Source organism: Notamacropus eugenii, chromosome 1, assembly GCF_028372415.1.
Source record: "Notamacropus eugenii isolate mMacEug1 chromosome 1, mMacEug1.pri_v2, whole genome shotgun sequence".
NCBI lineage: Eukaryota > Metazoa > Chordata > Mammalia > Diprotodontia > Macropodidae > Notamacropus > Notamacropus eugenii.
In genome coordinates this window covers 63,293,725-63,313,972 of record NC_092872.1, presented here as the reverse complement: position 1 = coordinate 63,313,972, position 20,248 = coordinate 63,293,725, and the positions used below count along the sequence as shown (strand labels likewise).

At 37.9% G+C, this 20,248-nt stretch overlaps 1 protein-coding gene across 1 annotated transcript in view; it reads right to left on the bottom strand.

Moving 5' to 3' along the window:
• Nucleotides 1-1,881: 1,881 nt before the first annotated feature.
• FRRS1L (ferric chelate reductase 1 like) overlaps nucleotides 1,882-20,248 on the bottom strand; it is a 41,232-nt gene continuing 22,865 nt past the window's right edge. The window contains exon 5 of the mRNA XM_072604322.1: nucleotides 1,882-16,936. Coding sequence (XP_072460423.1) covers nucleotides 16,764-16,936 — 173 coding nt within the window. The 3' untranslated portion in view covers nucleotides 1,882-16,763. The remainder of the gene's footprint in view (nucleotides 16,937-20,248) is intronic.

Here is a 20,248-nt window from a genome sequence, read left to right as displayed (position 1 = left end):
GGTTGGCAATTCCCTTACAGGTGACCTTGAGTTTTTGAATGCTCTGTTAATGGAGTGTAAGCAGTGGCAGGTCCTTCTAAGCTGGAGCTTAGAAGGCTTTGGTGATGGCCTCCATGTCAATAGTTTGAAGCTCAGCCTAGCTAAGTTCTTAGAGGTTTATCACCAAATTGGTGATTTATTGGTGATTGATCTTTTGGCCAAAGCATTTTCTTTTTTTGAGACTCAGTCTCCTTATCTTGCCCAAGCTAGAAGTATGATGACCGCTCATGTTGAAGCTCTGACCTGCTGCTTTCAACTTGGTTTAGTCCACTGTCCTGACACAGCTTGCTGGTCATTTCCCCACCCCATAAGCTATCCTAGTGATAGACGGTGTAAATACCCACTTGTTAGCTCTACTGCAGTTCAGAGCCTCTAAACTCAAGTACTTCAACTGCCTCAATCTCCCCAAGAGCAGGCATTAGAGGCGAACACCATCATGCCCAGTCAGCAATTCTTTTTTAAGAATCACTTTTTATTGATATCTTTTGTTTTTACACACTACCCAATGGATCCCTCTCTTCTCATCTACCCAGAAAGGCATACCTTGAAATAAAGAATTTTAAAAAGAAAGAAAAATATTCTGCAAAATTAACCAATATATGGAAAAAGTCTGAGATATATAGTATTGCATTCTCATAGTGCATACCTCTCCAAAGAAAAGAGGGGTGGTGGTGGGAAGGAGATGTGGGAGGTGTCTTTTCATATCTTTTGGGCCATACATGGGCATTATAATTTCATATCATTCAGTTTCAATTGTCTTGATGTTATTGTGGTTTTAATCACTGTATATATTATGTTCTTGGTACTCGTCATTTCACTTTGCATCAGTTCATTTAAGTCTTCCTATGATTCTCTGTATTCATCATAGTTTTAATTTCTTACTTCACAGTAATATTCTGTTATATTCATCTACCGTAATTTGTTGAGCCATTAACCAGGGGCATCTACTTTGTTTCCAATTATTTCTTGCAACAAAAATGTATACCACAGTAATTCCTAAAGACCTTCTCATAAATCATCGTACTAAGAGGAGCTATAATTCTTCACTGTTGTTCAACATGGGTGAAATAAAAGTTATTGATATATGCATTGTAAGGAATCAATAGAGCAAAAGGAAGTGTTGTCTTTGGGTTGTGTGGGGTCAGAAGAAAATACCTGATTAGGTAGATCAATAATTTTCTTACCATTAGAAACCTAGTGACCCTGTCAATGTGATGTTCTTCTCCATGAATGAGAACTTGGAGTAAGCTCAACTGATGGAATTCAGATAAATAGTACTAGAGTGGATATGATATTTCAGCTTTAATTTTAATATACTCCTTGTACAAATACACACTGTGTGTAGGGATTTGGCACCTACATGAAGCATACCACAGAGTGTACCAAACACCAATAACCTACCACCCATCTTCCCTTGGGTAGGGGAAGAGACCTAAGGCCAAGACACCATTGCCAGGTCTCTCCTGCTCCTTTCCTGGACTCAGTTGATCTCACAACTTTATTTTCTCCCTCTGCTTAAGCAACACACTGTCTTCAATGAATTATTCTTCATTCTAATAATAATAACCTATCCTACTAAATCTACTCTGTTAATCCCCTTTCTGCTCTTTGGCAAATATTTGTGAGAGTTGTAAAGGGTTCTGTAAACCTTAAAAGACTGTATAAATGCAAGTGATACTTATCATTCTCCCCACCCTCAAGTTGTATCATTATAATTTCCTTATAGACCCCAACAGAATTTTCATATTTCTCCCTCCCACAGCCTTGAGCTTCTGATCCCTTTTTTCCTCTGGTCTATTACTCATATTTAAAACTAGGATAAATTAACAAAAAATCCATACATGAGTTTTGAGAAATGATTCTTTATTTTAAAACACTGAAGGCAATAAGATGGAATGAGAGGATAACATTTTAGCAGATCACTCAAAACAGCCTGATAGGGAAAACAACACAAGAACTTCAAGGTCTAAGTCACAGATTAAAGTCTAGACTAAAAGCAATCTAATAATGAAAACAACAGCCTAAAACAACCCAAAGTCACTCGCTGTAGGAAATCTTTAAGATACGAATAGTAATTTTAGGACAGTAAAACTAAGACCATAAGTCTTAAGGACAGTAGTCTTCAGGACAGTAAAAATAAGACATAAGAAGGCAATCTTAAAGTGTTAAGAGCAAAATGGCAAGATTTAAAACACTAAAAAGCAGTCTTAAAATACTAAAACCAGTTTGGCATAATAAAAAGAATCTTAAAGGTAATCTAGATTTACTAAAAGCATAATAAAAATGATAAAGATAAGACCATAGAGTTCTTACAATACTGTAGGTGATAAAGTAATAGAATAGTTCATAGTAACAATGGCTTATGTTTCTACAGCTTCACAGTTTACAAAGCGCTTCCCTCACAACAACCCTGTGAGGTAGGTAAAGTATTTTTATTCCCAACTAACACATGAGGAAAACTGAGACTCAGAGAGGCTAAATGACCTGCTGAACATCACATAGCTAGTAAGGAGCAGAGGGAGAGCTGTAACCAATGTCTGGAGCTCTTTCCAAGATTTTACACTGCTTTTTCCCATTCAGATCCAGGACAATGGTATGGGGTCTACAAATGTGAATAGCCTTCACCAAGAAGTTTATGATACATTCCTAGATCTGTAGCTGGGAGGGTCCTTAGTGATCATCTCTAGCCTGCCCCTTCATTTTACAGATCAGGGAGCTGAGGTCTAGAGAGGCTAAACTTCTGGTCCAAAGCCAGACAGATCTTAAATGGCAGAGAAAGGACAGCAGAGCAGAACTTGGGACTTTGAACTTCAAATTCAGTGCTCCTTACATTGTACAATGCTGCCTCTTAATACTAATAACTTCCATTTCTATAAGAGCATTAAACATTTCCAAAGCACTTCCCCCACAACAACCCTGTGAGGTAGGTAGTAGAAATCATCCCCATTTTGCAGATGAGGAGATTGAAGCCCAAGGAGACTGAGGGATTTGCCCACAGTCACACCATTAGTGACTGTTGGAACTAGGACATGACCCCAGATCTCTTGGCTTCAAGTACAGCTGTCATTCCACTACCTCACGCTGTAGTCCTCTGTTTTTTTGAGACAGATACTTCAAGAAAGGGAGCTTCTCATTTAGAAGGGCTCAGTTACTCTCTAGCCCCTTGTCTAGCACCCTACACAGAGAAGGTATTCAATAAATGTTGGTTGATGAAAATGATGATTATTGTCCCCAAGCTGAAAGAACCCCTTAGCTCTCATGCTCTGGCCAAGTATGAGGGCATTGCCTTTTACACCTAAGGAGAATAGGAAATTCAAACAGCTGCAGGCAGGTTCCCATTTATTATAGCATACTCTTCTTTCTCAGCTTCCATCTTTATTTATGAGTAAATCTACACTTTGTAAGATCATTTGAAGATATTACTTGAACAAATTATTCTTTTATTTTATTAAAGACAAAGACTATTTTCCTAATGTACATCACTATTTGCCCCCTAAGGAAAATAAAAAAACAAAAACATCTTCTAATTGCCTACAAGTTAGAATTGGGATAAAGTCCAAATGCTGGGCTTGAGCAAGTTAGTCTGAATCCTTCAGGCAAGGTCTGAACTGACTGTCTTGGCATAGGGGTTAAGTTGCTAAATATGCTGAGAATTGTGGTTTTCCCCAGCTCAGGAAAAGATAAAGTTACTATGAGATCAGAAGTGGAAGTCTGAGTTTTTCTACTGCAGTGGTACTTAAAAATCTCTCCGAAGAGAGATCCAGAAAGCCAGAGAGGGAATAAGGGAGATAAAGAGAGAATGGTGGAGAATGCAGCAGGAAGAGCAGGAGAATGTTTTCTAGGAGACTGACTTTAAGATCTATAGGAGCTGGAGTCTTTTAATTTCCCTGGCTTTCTAGATGACCTTCACTTAAGTTCAGTTATTGTGAAGATTTAATGTCCTTTCTTCCCAAAGATCCCTTATTCAGAATGGCATCAACTAAGAAGTAATGGAATTAGGTCATGAGGGTTTTTAGTCTAGGGCAGAGATTCTTAACATTGGGTCCATGAACGTGGTTTTTATTTTTAAAAGGTTGACAATGATTTCAATGTATTTCCTTTGTATTACTAGATATTTTATTTTGTATGATTAAAAACATTATTTTGAGAAAAGGTTGATAGGGCCTTACTTACTACCAAAGGGGTTTATGACACAAAAAGTTTAGGGACATCTGGTTTAGGGTATGGGTCCCAGTTCCACATGGGCTTCTTTTCTCTGCAGTGTCAGAAGTCTTAAAATACATATTATTAGCAAAAGTAATAAATCTCTGGGCCACTAGTCAGTTCTTTGATTACCAAGCTGGAAATATGGTGTTCCAGCCAGTTGTATTTATGTAGTTAACAGTTCTACCTATTCCCCAGAAATGAGAGTAGGGGATATCTTTAGCCAGATATCTTCTGGGTATCACTAGTAGGAGTTACTTACTAGTTATACTTACTAGAGAGGTAGGGTATGGGAACCAACCTCAATATGGATCAATTTTGAAATTCAAAGTCTGCCATAAAATCATGAAACATATTTATATCACTTTTCCTCTGGAAGTAATGTCCTCCTGTAATACTGTCTATTCTGAAATTATGTTTTACTAAAGCAATAATAGTTGTCTCAATCACATTCCGCAATTTACAAAGCAATTTTCTTACCCTGGAAATGGTATTTGAAATTTTAGTTGGGGTATGACTAGTTAGAATTTACTGGTGCTAAGGGTGAAGAATTGGAAGGAATTATGAAGCAGGGTAATTGATAGGGTCTGTAGATCCCAGGATAATGTTACTAGTAAATGTCAAGATTCTGAGTTCCTATAATTCTGGGGTTTTGTGTAGAACAAAATCCCCAGTAAATCAAGTGAGATTCCATCCAAATTCAAGATTCCATTCAAATTCAACAAAAGTACTTGTACATGGAATGGGACTGTAACATTTGTAACTTAGATTATTTGCTCAAGTAAAATTCACTCTTGCAATTCCTCTCATTAAGCACCTATTTAAATACTCTAACATTTTTTTTGCTAAGTACATTCTGTCAAGACCAAGATATTGAAGAGATGACCATGGAGACATTTTGAAGGGAAGATGAGTAGCGAAGGAAAGCAGCAGAAGTGAACAACTCTACTAATCTCTTCTCTTTTGCAGCAGGGCTTTGACTAACTCACTGCTCATTCTTTTCCTGTTATGTTAATTACATTTTTTTTTCCTGCTGCTAGACATTGTATGGAGTGTAAAGAGCTGTGAGTCCTAGCTCTTGCACCTACTAGCAGTGTGACAACAGGCAAGTAACTTAACCTCTCTGAGTTTTATTTTCTTCATTTGTTCAACAAGGATGATGGGATATCTACTATGTACTTCACAGGTGTGTTGTGAGGAAAGTGCTTTACTAAAAATAAAGCACTATTAAAGAATAAATATTGTAAATCTTATGTTTCCTTTCTCCATTTCAGCCTGTGGAGAATGAATGGGAGGCATGGGAAGGCAAGGATAAGTTGTGATCCTCAGAGTCACAGGAAATACCCCCATCAATGACATCACAGATCCGTTGAAATAATAACTAACATTTATATAATGTTTTAGAGTTTCCAAAGTGCTTTGCATACACTACCTCATTAAATTCTCATAACTAATCTCCTCCTGATTTTTGTCAGTGTCCATGCAGAGTAACATACCATTGAACTGGAGGTCAGACTTCTACCAACCTCAATAATTGGGAGCACCTCTGTGACCCCAGAAAAGGGTCTTTGATTCCTTGAAGTAGCTGATACAAAGCTCTTACTATTAAAGTCACATTCTGTATTCCTCAGTCATTCATAACTGTATGTACTCTTGTTATTAAATAAACAAAGCGAACAAGCTTGGTCATCTGCTCATAACAGAAGAAAAAGCATCATGCTGCAAAAGAGTGGTAGATAGTCCTCCTAGCAACAGGCAAAATTACAGAAGAAGTGACTTCGGATTAGCCAAAATGGAGAGAAGAGACATGAAAGTAGTAAATGGAGCAGACATACACAGAAAGAATTTATGCTGAAGGAATCTGAGTAGTTCCAAGGGAGCTCCTCCCAAAGGAAGAGTACACATGTTCACACACATACGCACAGTGGTTGCAGGGGCTTTTAGAGAAATAAGAGCTACAAGAAAGAAGGGGTTACCACATTATGCTGGTAAGAGGGGGAGAAAGGAGGCAGCCGTGACAAAGGCAGTGGCTATGTGGCAAGCACTGTGGATTCTTGAGAAATTGTGGATGCCTCGATAACCAGATAATACTTTTCAGAGTTCTTGGGAGCATATATTGTATGAGACATGATGTAGACTAGGGACAAATGCTGGAATGAGGGATTAAGCTGATACTGAAGAGAGAAGCAGATTGATACTACTTTTTAATAACATTCTTAAGTTAAAGGAGGGGAAAGACTACAGCTGAAGAACAACTGAAGAAGAAAGAAGATGACTTGATCACACGAATTAGAGAAAAAGGGGGCCTTGAGCTGAAAGAGATGCAAAAGTGACTCAGATAAAGAAGAGAAGGATGTGGGAAGCGGAAGGAAGTTGGTAAAATACGTCAAGTATAAGGAGTCGCTGACACTTGTACTGGAAGGAATAGAAAACAAAAGTTTCTAGTTCCACCCCAAAACCTCCAGTGAGGATACTTTGAATAATCTGAATGGGTCAACTGCTCAATGTCAGAGGCAAGGTGGGAGGTGAAAGGAATTCACTTAAGATAACCCAACTAGTAGTGAGGGCTGAAGGCCTTTCCCCAAGGAGAGTTTGGATGGGAGGAGGGGAGAGAAATTAAGAAAGATATTGACAGCTGTCTGAGTATTAGCCAAATGTGGTATGTGGTGACTATTAAAAATGATAAAAATGTGTTGACTAGCTCCCAGGCATGTTGGCCTGGAGCAGATTCACAAAAAGTTGTTAATACTCTTTCGAGGGGAAGAAAAAGCCACAGAGGCTGACAGAAAATGATAGCAGCAAGTCAGCAGAGAAGCAGCTGCAGATGATAGGTCTAGCAGATCATAGCAGGAGAGAAGGAGCTGTCAGGAGCAGCTCAAAGAGTGGCAGCAGTGGATGACAGTTTCAGCAGTGGTAGTAGCAGCTTGGCGGAGCAGGTAACGGCTCCAGTAGATGGCTGTAGCCCCTTAATAGAGGAGCAGCTGTGGATGATACTACAGTAAGCACATGGCTATAGCACTTTGGCAGAGAATGAGCAATAGATGGTAGCAGCAGCTAAGTAGAAGGAGTTGATAGTTTAAGAAGATGGCAGCAGCAGTTTGGCAGAGAAGTGGCAGCAGATTGCAGCAGCAGTACCTAAGCAGAGAAGCAATAATAGATGGCAGCAGCAATTGAGAGAAACAGCAGTAGATAATAGCTCCAGAAGATGGCAGCAGCATCTTAGTGGAGATGTAAGGGTGGATGGCAATAGTAGCTTAATGAAGAAGTAAAAGCAGATGAGAGTGACAGCTAAGCAGAAAAGCAATAGTAGAAGGCGGCTGCAGCTAAGCCCAGAAGCAGCAGCAGATGATGGCAGAAGCTAAGCAGTGAAGCAATAGTAGATGACAGTAGCAGCTAAGCAGAGAAGCAGCAGCAGATGGTGTTAGCAGCTAAGCAGAGAAGCAGCAGCAGATGGCAGAAAGCAGCTAAGCAGAGAAGCAGCAGCAGATGGCAGAAAGCAGCTAAGCAGAGAAGCAGCGGCAGATGACAGCAGCAGCTAAGCAGAGAAGCAGAAGCAGATGGCAGAAAGCAGCTAAGCAAAGAAGCAGCAGCAGATGACAGCAGCAGCTAATCAGATGGCAGAAAGCAGCTAAGCAGAGAAGCAGAAGCAGATGGTGTTAGCAGCTAAGCAGAGAAGCAGCGGCAGATGACAGCAGCAGCTAAGCAGAGAAGCAGAAGCAGATGATGTCAGCAGCTAAGCAGAGAAGCAGCAGCAGATGGCAGAAAGCAGCTAAGCAGAGAAGCAGCGGCAGATGACAGCAGCAGCTAAGCAGAGAAGCAGAAGCAGATGGTGTCAGCAGCAGCTAAGCAGAGAAGCAGAAGCAGGTGGCAGCAGCAGCTAAGCAGAGAAGCAGAAGCAGATGGTGGCAGCAGTTAAGCAGAGAAGCAGTAGCAGATGACAACGGCAGAAGATGGCAACAGTAGCTTAGCAGAGAAGCAGAAGCAGATGGCAGAAGCAGCTAAGCAGAGAAGTAGCAGAAGATAGCTGCAGAAGATGGCATCAGTAGCTTAGCAGAGAAGCAATAGTAGAGAGTGACAGAAGCTAAGCCGAGAACCAGTAGCAGATGACAGCTGCAAAAAATGGTAACAGTAGCTTAGCAGATGGTAGCACAACCCAGAAGGGAGTCAGCAGCTACAGTAGCAGATGAATAGTAGCTCCAATGTGTGGCTACAGATTGGCAGAGAAGCAGCAAAATGGCAGCTTTGTAAGTAAAAAGGAAAAGCAGCTGCAGAGCTGGAGTGGAAGAATTATGAGTCACAGTCAATTGCTGGAGCATGAAGAGGTGTTTTATGCATAACACAGCTCTTATAGAATGAGTTGTCCAGGGAATATTTCTTCTCCCACTGGCATCAGTTTGTGGGAGAATATACCCCTTTATATATGGATGGCAAAGAATAATTCCGTGACTTGATTTTCACTCTTGCATTGTCCTTTGTAGATATGAAAGCTACATCTGGGGTTAAAATTTTTTTCTTCTTTGTTTTTTTCTTTAACTCTCTTACTGCAATTTTGTTTTTGCAATCTCAACAAAATTTTAGTTCAGCTAAGCAGAGAAGCAGCAGAAAAAGGTAGCTGCAAAAGATGGTGGCAGCAGCTTAGCAAAGAAGCAATTAGCAGATGGACGCTCACTCTGAGATTTTTGTTTTTTCCAGTTCAAGCATAATTTTAGTTCAGCATTTCTTGATGTATTTTTGGAAGACTTTTTTTCCTTTTTTATCTTTTATTTTTCAGATGTTAATTTTTCCATATATTTGAAAATTTTTAGTTTTTTAAAAACATTATTGTCATATATTTGTTTTGTTTTACTTTCAATAATTATAGCTGGATTTTTACCAGTTTGAGGTCCCAAGACATCTCAATGACACCTGCCACTTTCCAATAGCTGAGGGAGAAAATAGTCACGGATATGGATTACCTGAAAGTCTTGGTGTACATAGATGACTTTACTGATTTGAGGAAGAACGTGGAGAAAGATGGATGCAAGTATTGGAATGGCAAAAGGAAACTGTCAAATGACTAATGCTAGTTTTGCACAGCTTCTCTCAAGTATGCAAGTCAAAGAGTATCTCCATAAGGTGTGAGCACTGATCCAGAGGAGCGAGAAGAGCTCATGAATTGGGCACACCACAGAACCTTTGAGATCTGAGGACATTTCTAGGATTTAGCATTTATTATTGCTAATTATTTATTATTATTAAATTTGTGAAGAACTATATTGCTACTGCTAAGCTCTGGAATGTTCTCACTCATGCATGCACAATCAAAGAAAACCAAAAGCAGAAGGGCAAGAAAGGCCAAATTGGTTTAAAACCTACGAAGCTATTTGGAGATCTATGAAAGGGCATATGTGAAAAACTATCAAAAGCTTGGATCAATTTGTCTCATGAATGTTGCCTATGAAGTTCCAAGCAAACGTTTTATCTTACACACAGATGCCAGCCTGAAGTATTTGGATGCAGTGATTTTTACCAAGAAAGTCTCAGTCACCAGGAGCCAACTACATTTACAATCTGAAGATTTAATGACAGTGAGACTCACTATGCTGTAGGTAAATGGGAACTCATGACTTTAAAGTGGGTTGTCACTGAAAAGTTCAAAGACTGTGTGTAGAACTAAATTCCAACTGCAGATTAATAATAACCATATATTTTCACAAGTATTAAGTAAACGCTTTTTGTTGCAGATGGGTAGTAGCACTAGCCAACTAAGAATTCAGCATTTACTAACAGCTAAGGAAGACTAATGTGGACATAGATGCTCTTTCCTAAGGGTCACATAACAACAAAGCTACAGTGATACCTAAGGAGAGAGTATAGGACTATACGTGATTTCCAGACAGCTGGGCCATTGTCAAGTTATTGTCAGTGGCTTATATGAACTTGTTTCATTGAACTTTCTTTGTCTCAATTGTCTTTAGAAGACTGCCAGTGAAAGCAGACGGCAGAAGGGCGATAAGAAGAGTTATATGTCAAGAAGTATGCAAGTGAAGTTAAAGGACTTTAAGTTCCTAGAAGTTCCCAGTTCACTAGAAGTTCTCTTACTGTTGAAACAATAGGAAAAGTTAGGCTCGTGTAATGGAATTCTATATTGGACTACTAGCAATCCTGCATATGGTACCAAAAAGCAAATGGTGCCATTCAGTGCTTATCACTCTATGTCTATCACCATTTGGACATATATATATATATATATATATATATATATATATATATATCAAGAAAGAAGTCAAGAAGAAGAAACAGATTTTACTGGCCTGAAGTGGTAGCAGATATTACTAAGAAGTGTGAGATGAGTTCATGATGTACAAAGAAAAGCTACCAACTTGTACCTCATATTTGAAAAACATAAGCACAATCAAGTCTTGGGAACTTGTCTTTATTGCCTATCTCTGGAAGAAGAGAGCAAGAACATAAGTTATATTTTAGTGGTGACTGATCATTTCACCAGGAATGCATAGGCAATATGCAGTTTCAATCAGAAATCAGAAGCTTCCATGGTTGCTAAATTGTTGTAGGAGAATTATTTCTCAGTATATAAATTCCTTGCTATGATCCATCCTGACCAAGGCAGAGACTTTGAGAGCAAGCTACTCAAAGAAATGCTAGCACTCACAAAAATCAAGAAGTCAAAATATACCTTACCATCTTCCAAAGAGACTCATAGCTCAAATGCTTTCAACTGTACACTGTTGAGCCTGTTAGAACACTGAAACCAGAACAAAAAATGAAATGGGGTCAACATAAGGTATTTGTAGTACATGCATACAACTCCTCCAGGAAGCTATACTCTTTAAACCATATTTGCTGATGTCTGGGCAGGAGTCCTGACTATTTATTGATTTGTGCACTGCAGTCTCAAAAAAGAGAGGAAATCCAAACACTCATAAGAAGTATAGTTATCAGCTGAGAGGAAGAAGAAAGTCTATAAATTAAGCTTGACTTCAACTTGGAAGAGCTGACAAAAACAAATCAAAGTGTGATGGCCGAGTTTGTTACAAAGAGAGAAACCTTGGTGTTCAAGGTGTTCAAGGGACACACAAATTGACAACTTGACTATTTATAGTATAGATCCAGAGAGTGGTTGGGGTCTAGTAGAAACAATTAATTGCAATCACCTATTATCCATAGCAAATTCAGTTAGATTTACTGATGAATAGGAGGATGGAAATAATAGACACTTACCTCAATGAACTCTTAGTAAGAAAAATTGTTAACCAATTGTACAAAAATGGTCTGAATTGGAGCAGAATGAAATTACATTTTCGGCAAAAGAGACACTATATATTGTAACTCAACAACTTTGCCTTACTGAGACTGTAGAGAAAAGATTCAACCCAGAGAGAGCACCTTTCCTCCTTGGAACTTCATCTGTAAAGACTTCTACAGTCCAGAAACAATTCATAGAACCTAGAAATGCTGATAGCCAGAGTCAGACCTTCAAAACGTTCAGGAATAGGAATACAGACCTATAGATCTGATGGCAATGTTGATAATTACTATTAAGCAGCTCAGGTGAAGGGCCAGAAAGAACAGCGGAATACAGGATAACTAGATCTATCTGACCTGTAAGCAAACCAACTTTGATGTTATTTGTGACACTGGATAAATGGTTTTACATTTAACCAGACCATAATAGTAATGTTTGCTCATGTGAGTGCCTTCCTTTTAACTGCTTATGTTTACTTATGCACATGTCAATTACTGCATGTTCTATGTTATGCCTCAGTTTTACTATTTTATTATTTATGTGCTAGTGTTATACATATAGCATAGCAAATCTATTAACTAGGTATTGTTTTGCTGCTTATTTGCATATGTGCAAATGCTCATGCAGTTTCTAAATTATTATACAAGTCTATCTACATTGTTATTTCTAGCTTTTTTTCTATTTATGCATATTTGTTTGTATACTACGAATATGCGTAATCTACCAGAATATGTTCATATAATATGTTCTGAATAGAGAGTGAGTCATTAAAACTGCTTTGCACTGTCCTCTACTTACTGAATGTAATGCCGTTATGAACACAAGGTAATCGTACTGTTGGATGATTACCTAGGATCCTATGATAATTATCCTTGTTATTTTAAATGCTAATATTTACCCTGATGCTTGTGACATATATTTGCAGAGATCAAGTGATTTTTAAAAGAGGTTACAAAATTTCTGGTCCCGGGGAAGAATGTAGTGTAGATTTTCCTTTTTTTTTTTTGTCAACAAGCCATACAAACTACCCAGAGTTCCTGAAGTTTTTGTGGTCTTTCCTTTGCCCTTGGCTGGACTTCCAAGAAGGAAAAGACAACAGGATGACCAGAGAGAAATGCCACCCAGAGCTGATAGGATCATTTCCTCTAGAACACTTTTCTAGGAGTCTATTCTGGATTATTCAGTTGTAGGGCAGAGTGATGACTGAGTGAAGTATGACAGTGGAATAGAGATAGGTATATAGATAGATATAATCAACAGATTATAGAGGGGCTAGTGAGATGAACACAACTGGTCCCTCATGCTTTTGTTTTCCTTTTCTCTATTACGGGCTATATATTTTGTCTTATGATTGCCAATCTAAAAAAAATTTCTGTGACTTTATTTCTTCCCTCACCCCCTAACATTGAGGGGAAGGGGAGAAACAGCATGGAGGGGAGAAAAGTCAATTTTGTTTCCTATCCGTTGCAGCTCCAGATAGTAAGATTTCAGATGAACTGTCTTCTGATGTTTCATTTAGTTTTTATGTCTTAATATGATGGCTACAAATGTGAACTACTTGCATTGGTAATTACATGCACAGAGAGAAAATAAGAGGGAAGATCCCAGTCCCTAAGAAAGGATAAACTGTTTTCCCTTAGCACAAGCTGGAAGGTAGGATGAGGAGTCAAAGAGAGAAAGAGTGTGAATTTTATAATCTTGCATTGTGTGCATGAGTTAAAATGGTACCCTAGACAAAGAGTAAGAGAGAAAGACTCATATTTACTGTGAGTCAGAAGGCTCGCTTGTTGAAGAAGATGGTTATTTTTCTCTTGATAGAATTTTATGAGTAATTGGACTTTTTTTGGTATAGCTATTTAGCCCAAAAGGGAGGGAGTGATGACTTTGCAGGTGAAATCATACATTCTCCCTGGCAGTGGCTAGACAAATTGACTTGAAAGTATAGGATTTTGCTCAAGCAAACAAATAATTGTCCTTCAAAATGAAATAGGATGCTGATGAATAAATTGATAATCATCATTCTCTATCTATAGCTATTAATCCAAGTTTGGTCTTTATCCTAGAGATACTGAGATGAAACTCAATAAATTAAGAGAGTCAGGATGATATAGATGTCCTAGATCTGGTCTCAGAGTCAGGAATACCTTGGTCCAAGTCCTGTACCTGATTCATACATACTGGCTGTGTGTCCCTGGGCAAATAACTTCTCTGTGCCCCTCATTAAGATACTAGGTTGTAGAGCAATTACCCATCTGGATTGGTAGAGGAAGTTTCCTCACTGGTAGTTCCCTCTGCCAATGAAGTCATAAGTCTGAACAAAAACAAAGAAACCCTCACTTAACTAGAAGGTTTTGAGAACAGATGGTCTGGTTAATTGAATTTAATGATCAACTCATTTGTTTCAACTTGTTGAAAATCTTTTCAAGACGTATTAGTCTCCTTCCTTGCCTTATGTAAGTAGAATACACTGAATGTGATTTAGTCTTTCTTTAAAGATCAAAAATTTGATGAACCTTAAGGGAATAGTGCTTAGTTTTAATAGGTTTAGTAGTTTTAAATGTTGTAAGATAATGGTTTGAATCAAAGTTAACTTCAGGAAACAATCTGGAAGTTGCTTTGAAGTTACTGATATGAGTTCATTTTCAACTTTCTCCCTAAACTGAGTTGCTAGATGGGGGAAAAACACTCTACTAATTAAGGATTCTAGTTAGTGGGGGCAATAAGATCTTATTAAATATGGGTAGACACATTGTGTGCATTTTTGCATTTGTCAGTAGTTAGTTCCTTTAATTTAGTAAGCACTGATTATTTAATGGGGCTGAAGTGTATATAGTTACTTCAGTGAATCTTCAAATTTAGGAGATTGTTCAACTTTTATTACCTGGCATCTCTATGTTGGGAATTCATGTCATTGAATAATCATGACATCCAAATACCAGCTAAAACCCAAAGTGGGAATGATCATTTGGTAAACTCATACATGATCTTTTTGTTGATGCTTTAAGATCAAGAGCTAACTATTGGCTTCTTTAAATAATGGCTTTATGGGTTGATTACAGATGTCAGCATATGAAGCTTTGGCTGAGACAGGCTTACAGGTATGAAACGAAAATATACCTGTGACATCCTAACACTACACACAAGTGACCTGTAAGCAAAATAGAAGTTGTCAATGAAACAATTAGCTTATTGCTTTGAAACGTAAGTGGGATAAAAGTTAAAGAATTTGCTAATTATTCTTCCGTACTGCAGACAGGTTAGCAGTAACACTTATACAATTCAATATTACATGTATTAGTCTACATATAAAATAAAACAGAAAAATCTTCCCAAAAACATTTTACTCTTACGTAAAGGGCAGAGGGGGCCAAATATACATTAGTCTTTACTATAACCTATAACCTAGAATTTGAATAATAATAAGTGTTCTTCTTGGACTCAGTTTAAAGGAATTTAGTTATCAGAAGAATAGTAAAGACTTCACCATAGCAGGATCTAGCAAATGTCATAAATTCCAAGATTGCTGCTAAATTGCCTTGGTCAAGACAGTAAACTTCATCTTCATTAATATGAAGTATGACTACCACAGTGAAAATGACCAATACAAAGCACTGGAATCAGAACAGATTACAAGAAGTACTTAGGGATGGTAATATATATCTATAGTCATATATAAAAACAGTGTTGTAGAAATGACAGGTTGGGAGTCAGGATGAACTGGTTTCAAACCCTTTTCTGATACTTTCCGGTTGTATGACCCTGGGCAAGTAATTTAAACTCTATGTATACTGTGCAACTCTATAGGATTCATCCCAAGTCATAGATGGTTGTGGTCTATGATGCATATGGTCAAGTGGAATTCCCGGAAGGGACATGCCATGCTGACAAAATCACAGATTCTTCTCATTCACATATGAAATAAAGCAAAGCATTATTATTATATTGGCTGTCTAGTATACAAATATATATTTTCAAAGCAATGGAAATAATTCTTGGTATATTCCTTTCACCATTAAGTTTTCTACTTCCTGATGAAATAGAAGACTATTCATCTAAAGTAAAGTTTTTCTCATGTAACACTGTTTCCAAGATATAATTGTGAATTATTCTTGAATGGATCTTAAACACTATTAAGACGGTTTGCTTCTTACAAGGCATATGAAATTACTTCAATCTGGTAGGCACCCTTGAAATGAGTTCTGACTTTGACAATAAGGTGATTTAGACCTAAAAATTACTACTTTTTTGTCAATTTAAAGATAATTATAAATGAACATCCTTGTTTCTTAAAGTAATCATATGGTCCTCCAAATTCCAAACTTATAAAATTGTCATTTTTAATCCAAAATATAATTTCATTTTCTATCGCCTCACTAAGTGCTGAACACAAAACATTTTGCTTTTTGTCATTAAGAAGGGAAACTGGAAATGAAATAATAATCTATTTTGATTTTAATATTAGCCACACTTTCCCTCTGAATATGGTGGTCTCTTAGTAAGAGAATGACAGTTAAAGTGATAAATTGTGCTTGAATTAAAAGAAATGTAAAAAAACTTTCAGAGAAATTTTCAGTATGGTAATCTTTTAAAAATTTCAATTTTCCCTTTCAAAGACTCATTTTAGGAGAGCAGCCTATTTTCAGAAGAAGCTTTGGACCCAGAAAAACACGTTGTAATATTGTAATATCCCTTTTCCTCCTTTCATCGTCAATATCATTATTTTGAAAGCACTTCTTCTTCACTGACTTTTGGAAGTCCTTTTGTATAAAAGGTCAACCTTGGTCTAATGATCCTGTGATTTCACAGCAATTCATTGTATATTCTCTGATGATTCTTAAGCAACTTTTATGGAACCAGTAGGAAACAGAAGTCCAAAGACCTTGCTCCAAATCTTGGTTCTTTCATGAACTGGTTATGTGTCTATGGGCAACTTACTCAATTTCTCTGGGTCTCAGTGTCCTCATTTGTAAAACAGTGATAAAATCCTTGCTCTATATATCTCCCAAGGCTGTAGTGAGGAACAAATGAGATAATGTATGTGAAAGCTTTTTGATGAAAAAGAAATGCTATATAAATGTAAGGTATTAATATTATTACCACAAACCTCTTCTACCCAGAAGATAAGCTAGATAACTTTTTTTCTGACAAATTTAGGTGCTAAAAATGAAACTTTTTTTTTAAAGGAAACAATTACATTGAATTCTACTAGAAAACACACCACAATGAAGAATTTCCAATTAATCCACAAGATGTTCTTTCGGCTTTGCTGCTGTGGTTAGGGGGTTCCCATCAATAAGTAAAAGGTCAGTGCAACAATAAGAAGCAAGCAGAATGGAGAGGAGAAGGTTTGATAGGCAGCTGATGGCATAAAAATGTCTTCGTACTTGTAAATACTGACAACGCGCTCTGATGTAGGTGGTGAATCTATGTCATGCCGAGTTATAGATCCTTTAAAAGAAAAGGATTAGAAACAATAAATATTTAAAACAAAATACCTGAACAGCCAAGGAATCTTAAAATCTTCGGTGCCAAGTAAAGGAGCATCAGCAACTTGACTTACACTCATATCCATGACTGGGTAATAAAAAAATGGAGTTATCACAGGAATTAAATGAAGTGTCTCTTGAATACTACTTAACTGAGTGAAACAGGCTGTTTTCTCATTACTCTCTGACACTCATCCCCTATCCAGACATCTTCTATGGGACAAACTCTACTGGCCTCTCAATGATTTAGTCATCAGAGTAAACTACTCACTTACCTTTTGTGGCTGGGCTCTGAGTTCTACCAGTTCTATTGATTTCAACTTATTGACACCATACGTGGCTCCTCAGAAAACAAAAGGCTAGACAGTCTGACCTCAAAGGTCAAAAATCTATATAATTTATTGACTGTTAATATATGCTAGGATGGTGCTATAGTGCATGGTAGTGCCTTATTCTCTCTGTTTTCCTCTTAGTGTTTTGTATTGTCTATACTCCCATCATTGTATTTTTCAGGGAACTCCAAGAGTGGAGCTTAGTTTTGTAGCCATAAATGGACCACTTCATAAAAGTCTGACTAATAGAACTTTTTTTAGAAAGTAGGAAAGTAATTATGTGGCCTGTCTACTTATCGTTGGCATAGAACTTTTGCAAAAGCTTGATACGAATTTTTCGCTTTCAAGATGAATATTAACAATTCTCTCCCAAAGATAATTTTAAAAGGAAGAAACTCTCAACTCTGACTTCTATGGAAGTCTCTACTTTTCTTATATAAATTTGCTCTTAACATTGATAGATCACAATAGGAGACCTAACTGTACTGGAACTGGACATTGGAAGTGCTAACGTGCTGGCTTCCCCTTTGCCCTACTTTCTTAGGGAATCCCCTAGGATTACTGAAATATAACCATTAACATTCCCAGTGAAGCATTTGCCTATGACCATAGAGAATGAGAATAAGAAAACCTTTAGTTTTCTTCCTAGTCTTCATCCTCCTTAATGTCTAAGCAACATTTGCCACTTTTGATTACCTCTACGTTCTGCAAAATCTTTCTACCTTTGCTTCTCAAAGTACCACCCTCTCCTGGTCCTCCCCTTAGCTAACTGTCCTTCTGTCTTGGGTGGTTCTTCATTTTTTTCCCTGACCCCTTCATGTTTATATTTCTCAAGGTTATTTTCTAATCCCTCTACTTTTTTGATACTTTCTCCTTTGGTAATGTCATTCTCTCTAGTGGTTTCAACTATCTTTTCTACACAGATACATTTTCCTAAATCTAGAGCACTGGATTTTGAGTCAGAAGACCTGGGCTTGGATCCTGGATCCTGCCAGGGTATTACCTGTATTACCTTGAAGAAGTCACATTATTTTTCTGGCTCTCAGGTTCTACATATATAAATTAAGGGACTGAACTAGATGACCTCTGAAGTCCCTTAGAGTGAGCTAGTTGTCACAGTGTATAGAATGTCAGGTCTAAAGTCAGAAAGACCTGAGTTCAAATCTGGTCTCTGGATACTTACTAGCTGTGTGAGCCTGGGCAAATAATTTAACCTCTGTTTGCCTCAGTTTCCTCATTTGTAAAATAGGGATAATAATGTCTATCTCCCAGGGTTGGTATGTGGATCAAATGAGATAATAATTGTAAAGCCCTTAGCATGTTGCCTGGAACCTAGTAAGCCCTATATAAATGCTGGCTATTATTATCATAAAGGGAATGAACAGTTGTTCTAAGTCCATAATCCTGTTTATTCTAAAGCTGCTGTCTCCATTATTTGTCCTCTCATCTCCGTTCCCACAGCCACAATACACAGTATGTCCTAAAAATTTTAGAGCAACTGAAAGTTATTAAAGCTGAGCAGGTATTCTTAGTGTGGTTTAAAAGTTCTATCTATTTTTCTCTCTGATATGGGGCAGCTGATGAAGGGGGAGCTTGAGTGTACTGTCATTTATGCTAGCGTACTAAGAAGTGCTGGATGGAAGGAAGAAAGTTGGAAATAGGAGTATTTTGGTGGTGTGCAGGAACTGACCTTGGTGTTAAGATGCAGTGGTAGTTATAGAGCATTTGGTGGGGAAGGATATGCATAGAAGATATTGGCCCGGCATGGTATGGTGGCTTCCATAACACTGATCTAATGCTTCTTCTCTTTGTGTCATCATTATGTTTTGTCAGGGTATTCACAGGTGTTTATGTCAGCCTGGGTCATGTCGGGTGTTCTTCCAGCCCTCCTGCACAGTGTGTGTAGAGTAAGTGATGATAAACTATGAAATCAGATCCAGGCTTTCATTGCCCATCTGAATTATACCAGCTAAGCTCACTCTCAAGTTCTATTCCTGGATAATGTGCTGGCAAGAGCCATAACTCTAACAATTATAATACTCAATATTGCCCACCTAGACTTCTAATCATTCTTCTCATCTACCACTTTCTTTCCATTCCAATCCATCTTTCCCATAACTATCAGGTTTATCTTTAGAGATAGATCTAGTCATGCCATTCTTTTGCTCAAAACCCTCCATTGACTCCCTATTGAAACTAGTGAAGTTCAAAATCCTTAGCTTGTCATTCAAAGCTCCCCGCAATTTGGTCTCATGCTACCTTTCTATACTTTTCACATTAATCCCCTTCACAGATTCCATGTTCTGACCAAAGCGTACAACTTGCAATCTTTTTCATGCTTCCTTGGTTTCGTATTTTGCTCAATTGTTCCTTATGCCTATAAAGCCTTTATTTGTTATGGTTCATGGCAGCTGGTCCTGGGCTTATCCTTGTAAAGCATACCCACAGTTTCTGTAATAAGGAAGTCTGATGCTCATGTGGTGGAGAAGAGATGAGTGAATGTAGCATCAAACATAATGCAGTGTAACACAGATCAATGTCAAGTCCTTAAATGAAGTTTGGAAAATCAGTTGCCCAAGTTTCAGATTGGGGAAATGTAGTTAGATTGAAGTTCAGGGGAAAAAAAAACCCTGGGGTTTTGGTTAGCTGCCAGCTTGTTAGAATCATTGGGAGTTGGTTGTTAGGATGCCCAGTTGTGAAAGTAGTATCAAAATGGTGGGGAAGCCAAATTTACTAGCAATCATCAATATAGGAGTGTCTGGCTAAGTAAAGAGAGGAGAACTGAGGTGTCAGAGGCAAGGTAACAACCACAGTTAAATGCCAAAGTTCTGAGTCCACAGAATGGTGCAAGAAGAGAGGATGAGTTTGGACAAAGGGAGAATTGGGAACCAAAGGAGGCTTTGAGTCAGGATCCTCATGGAACAAGAAAGGAACTTCTGGGA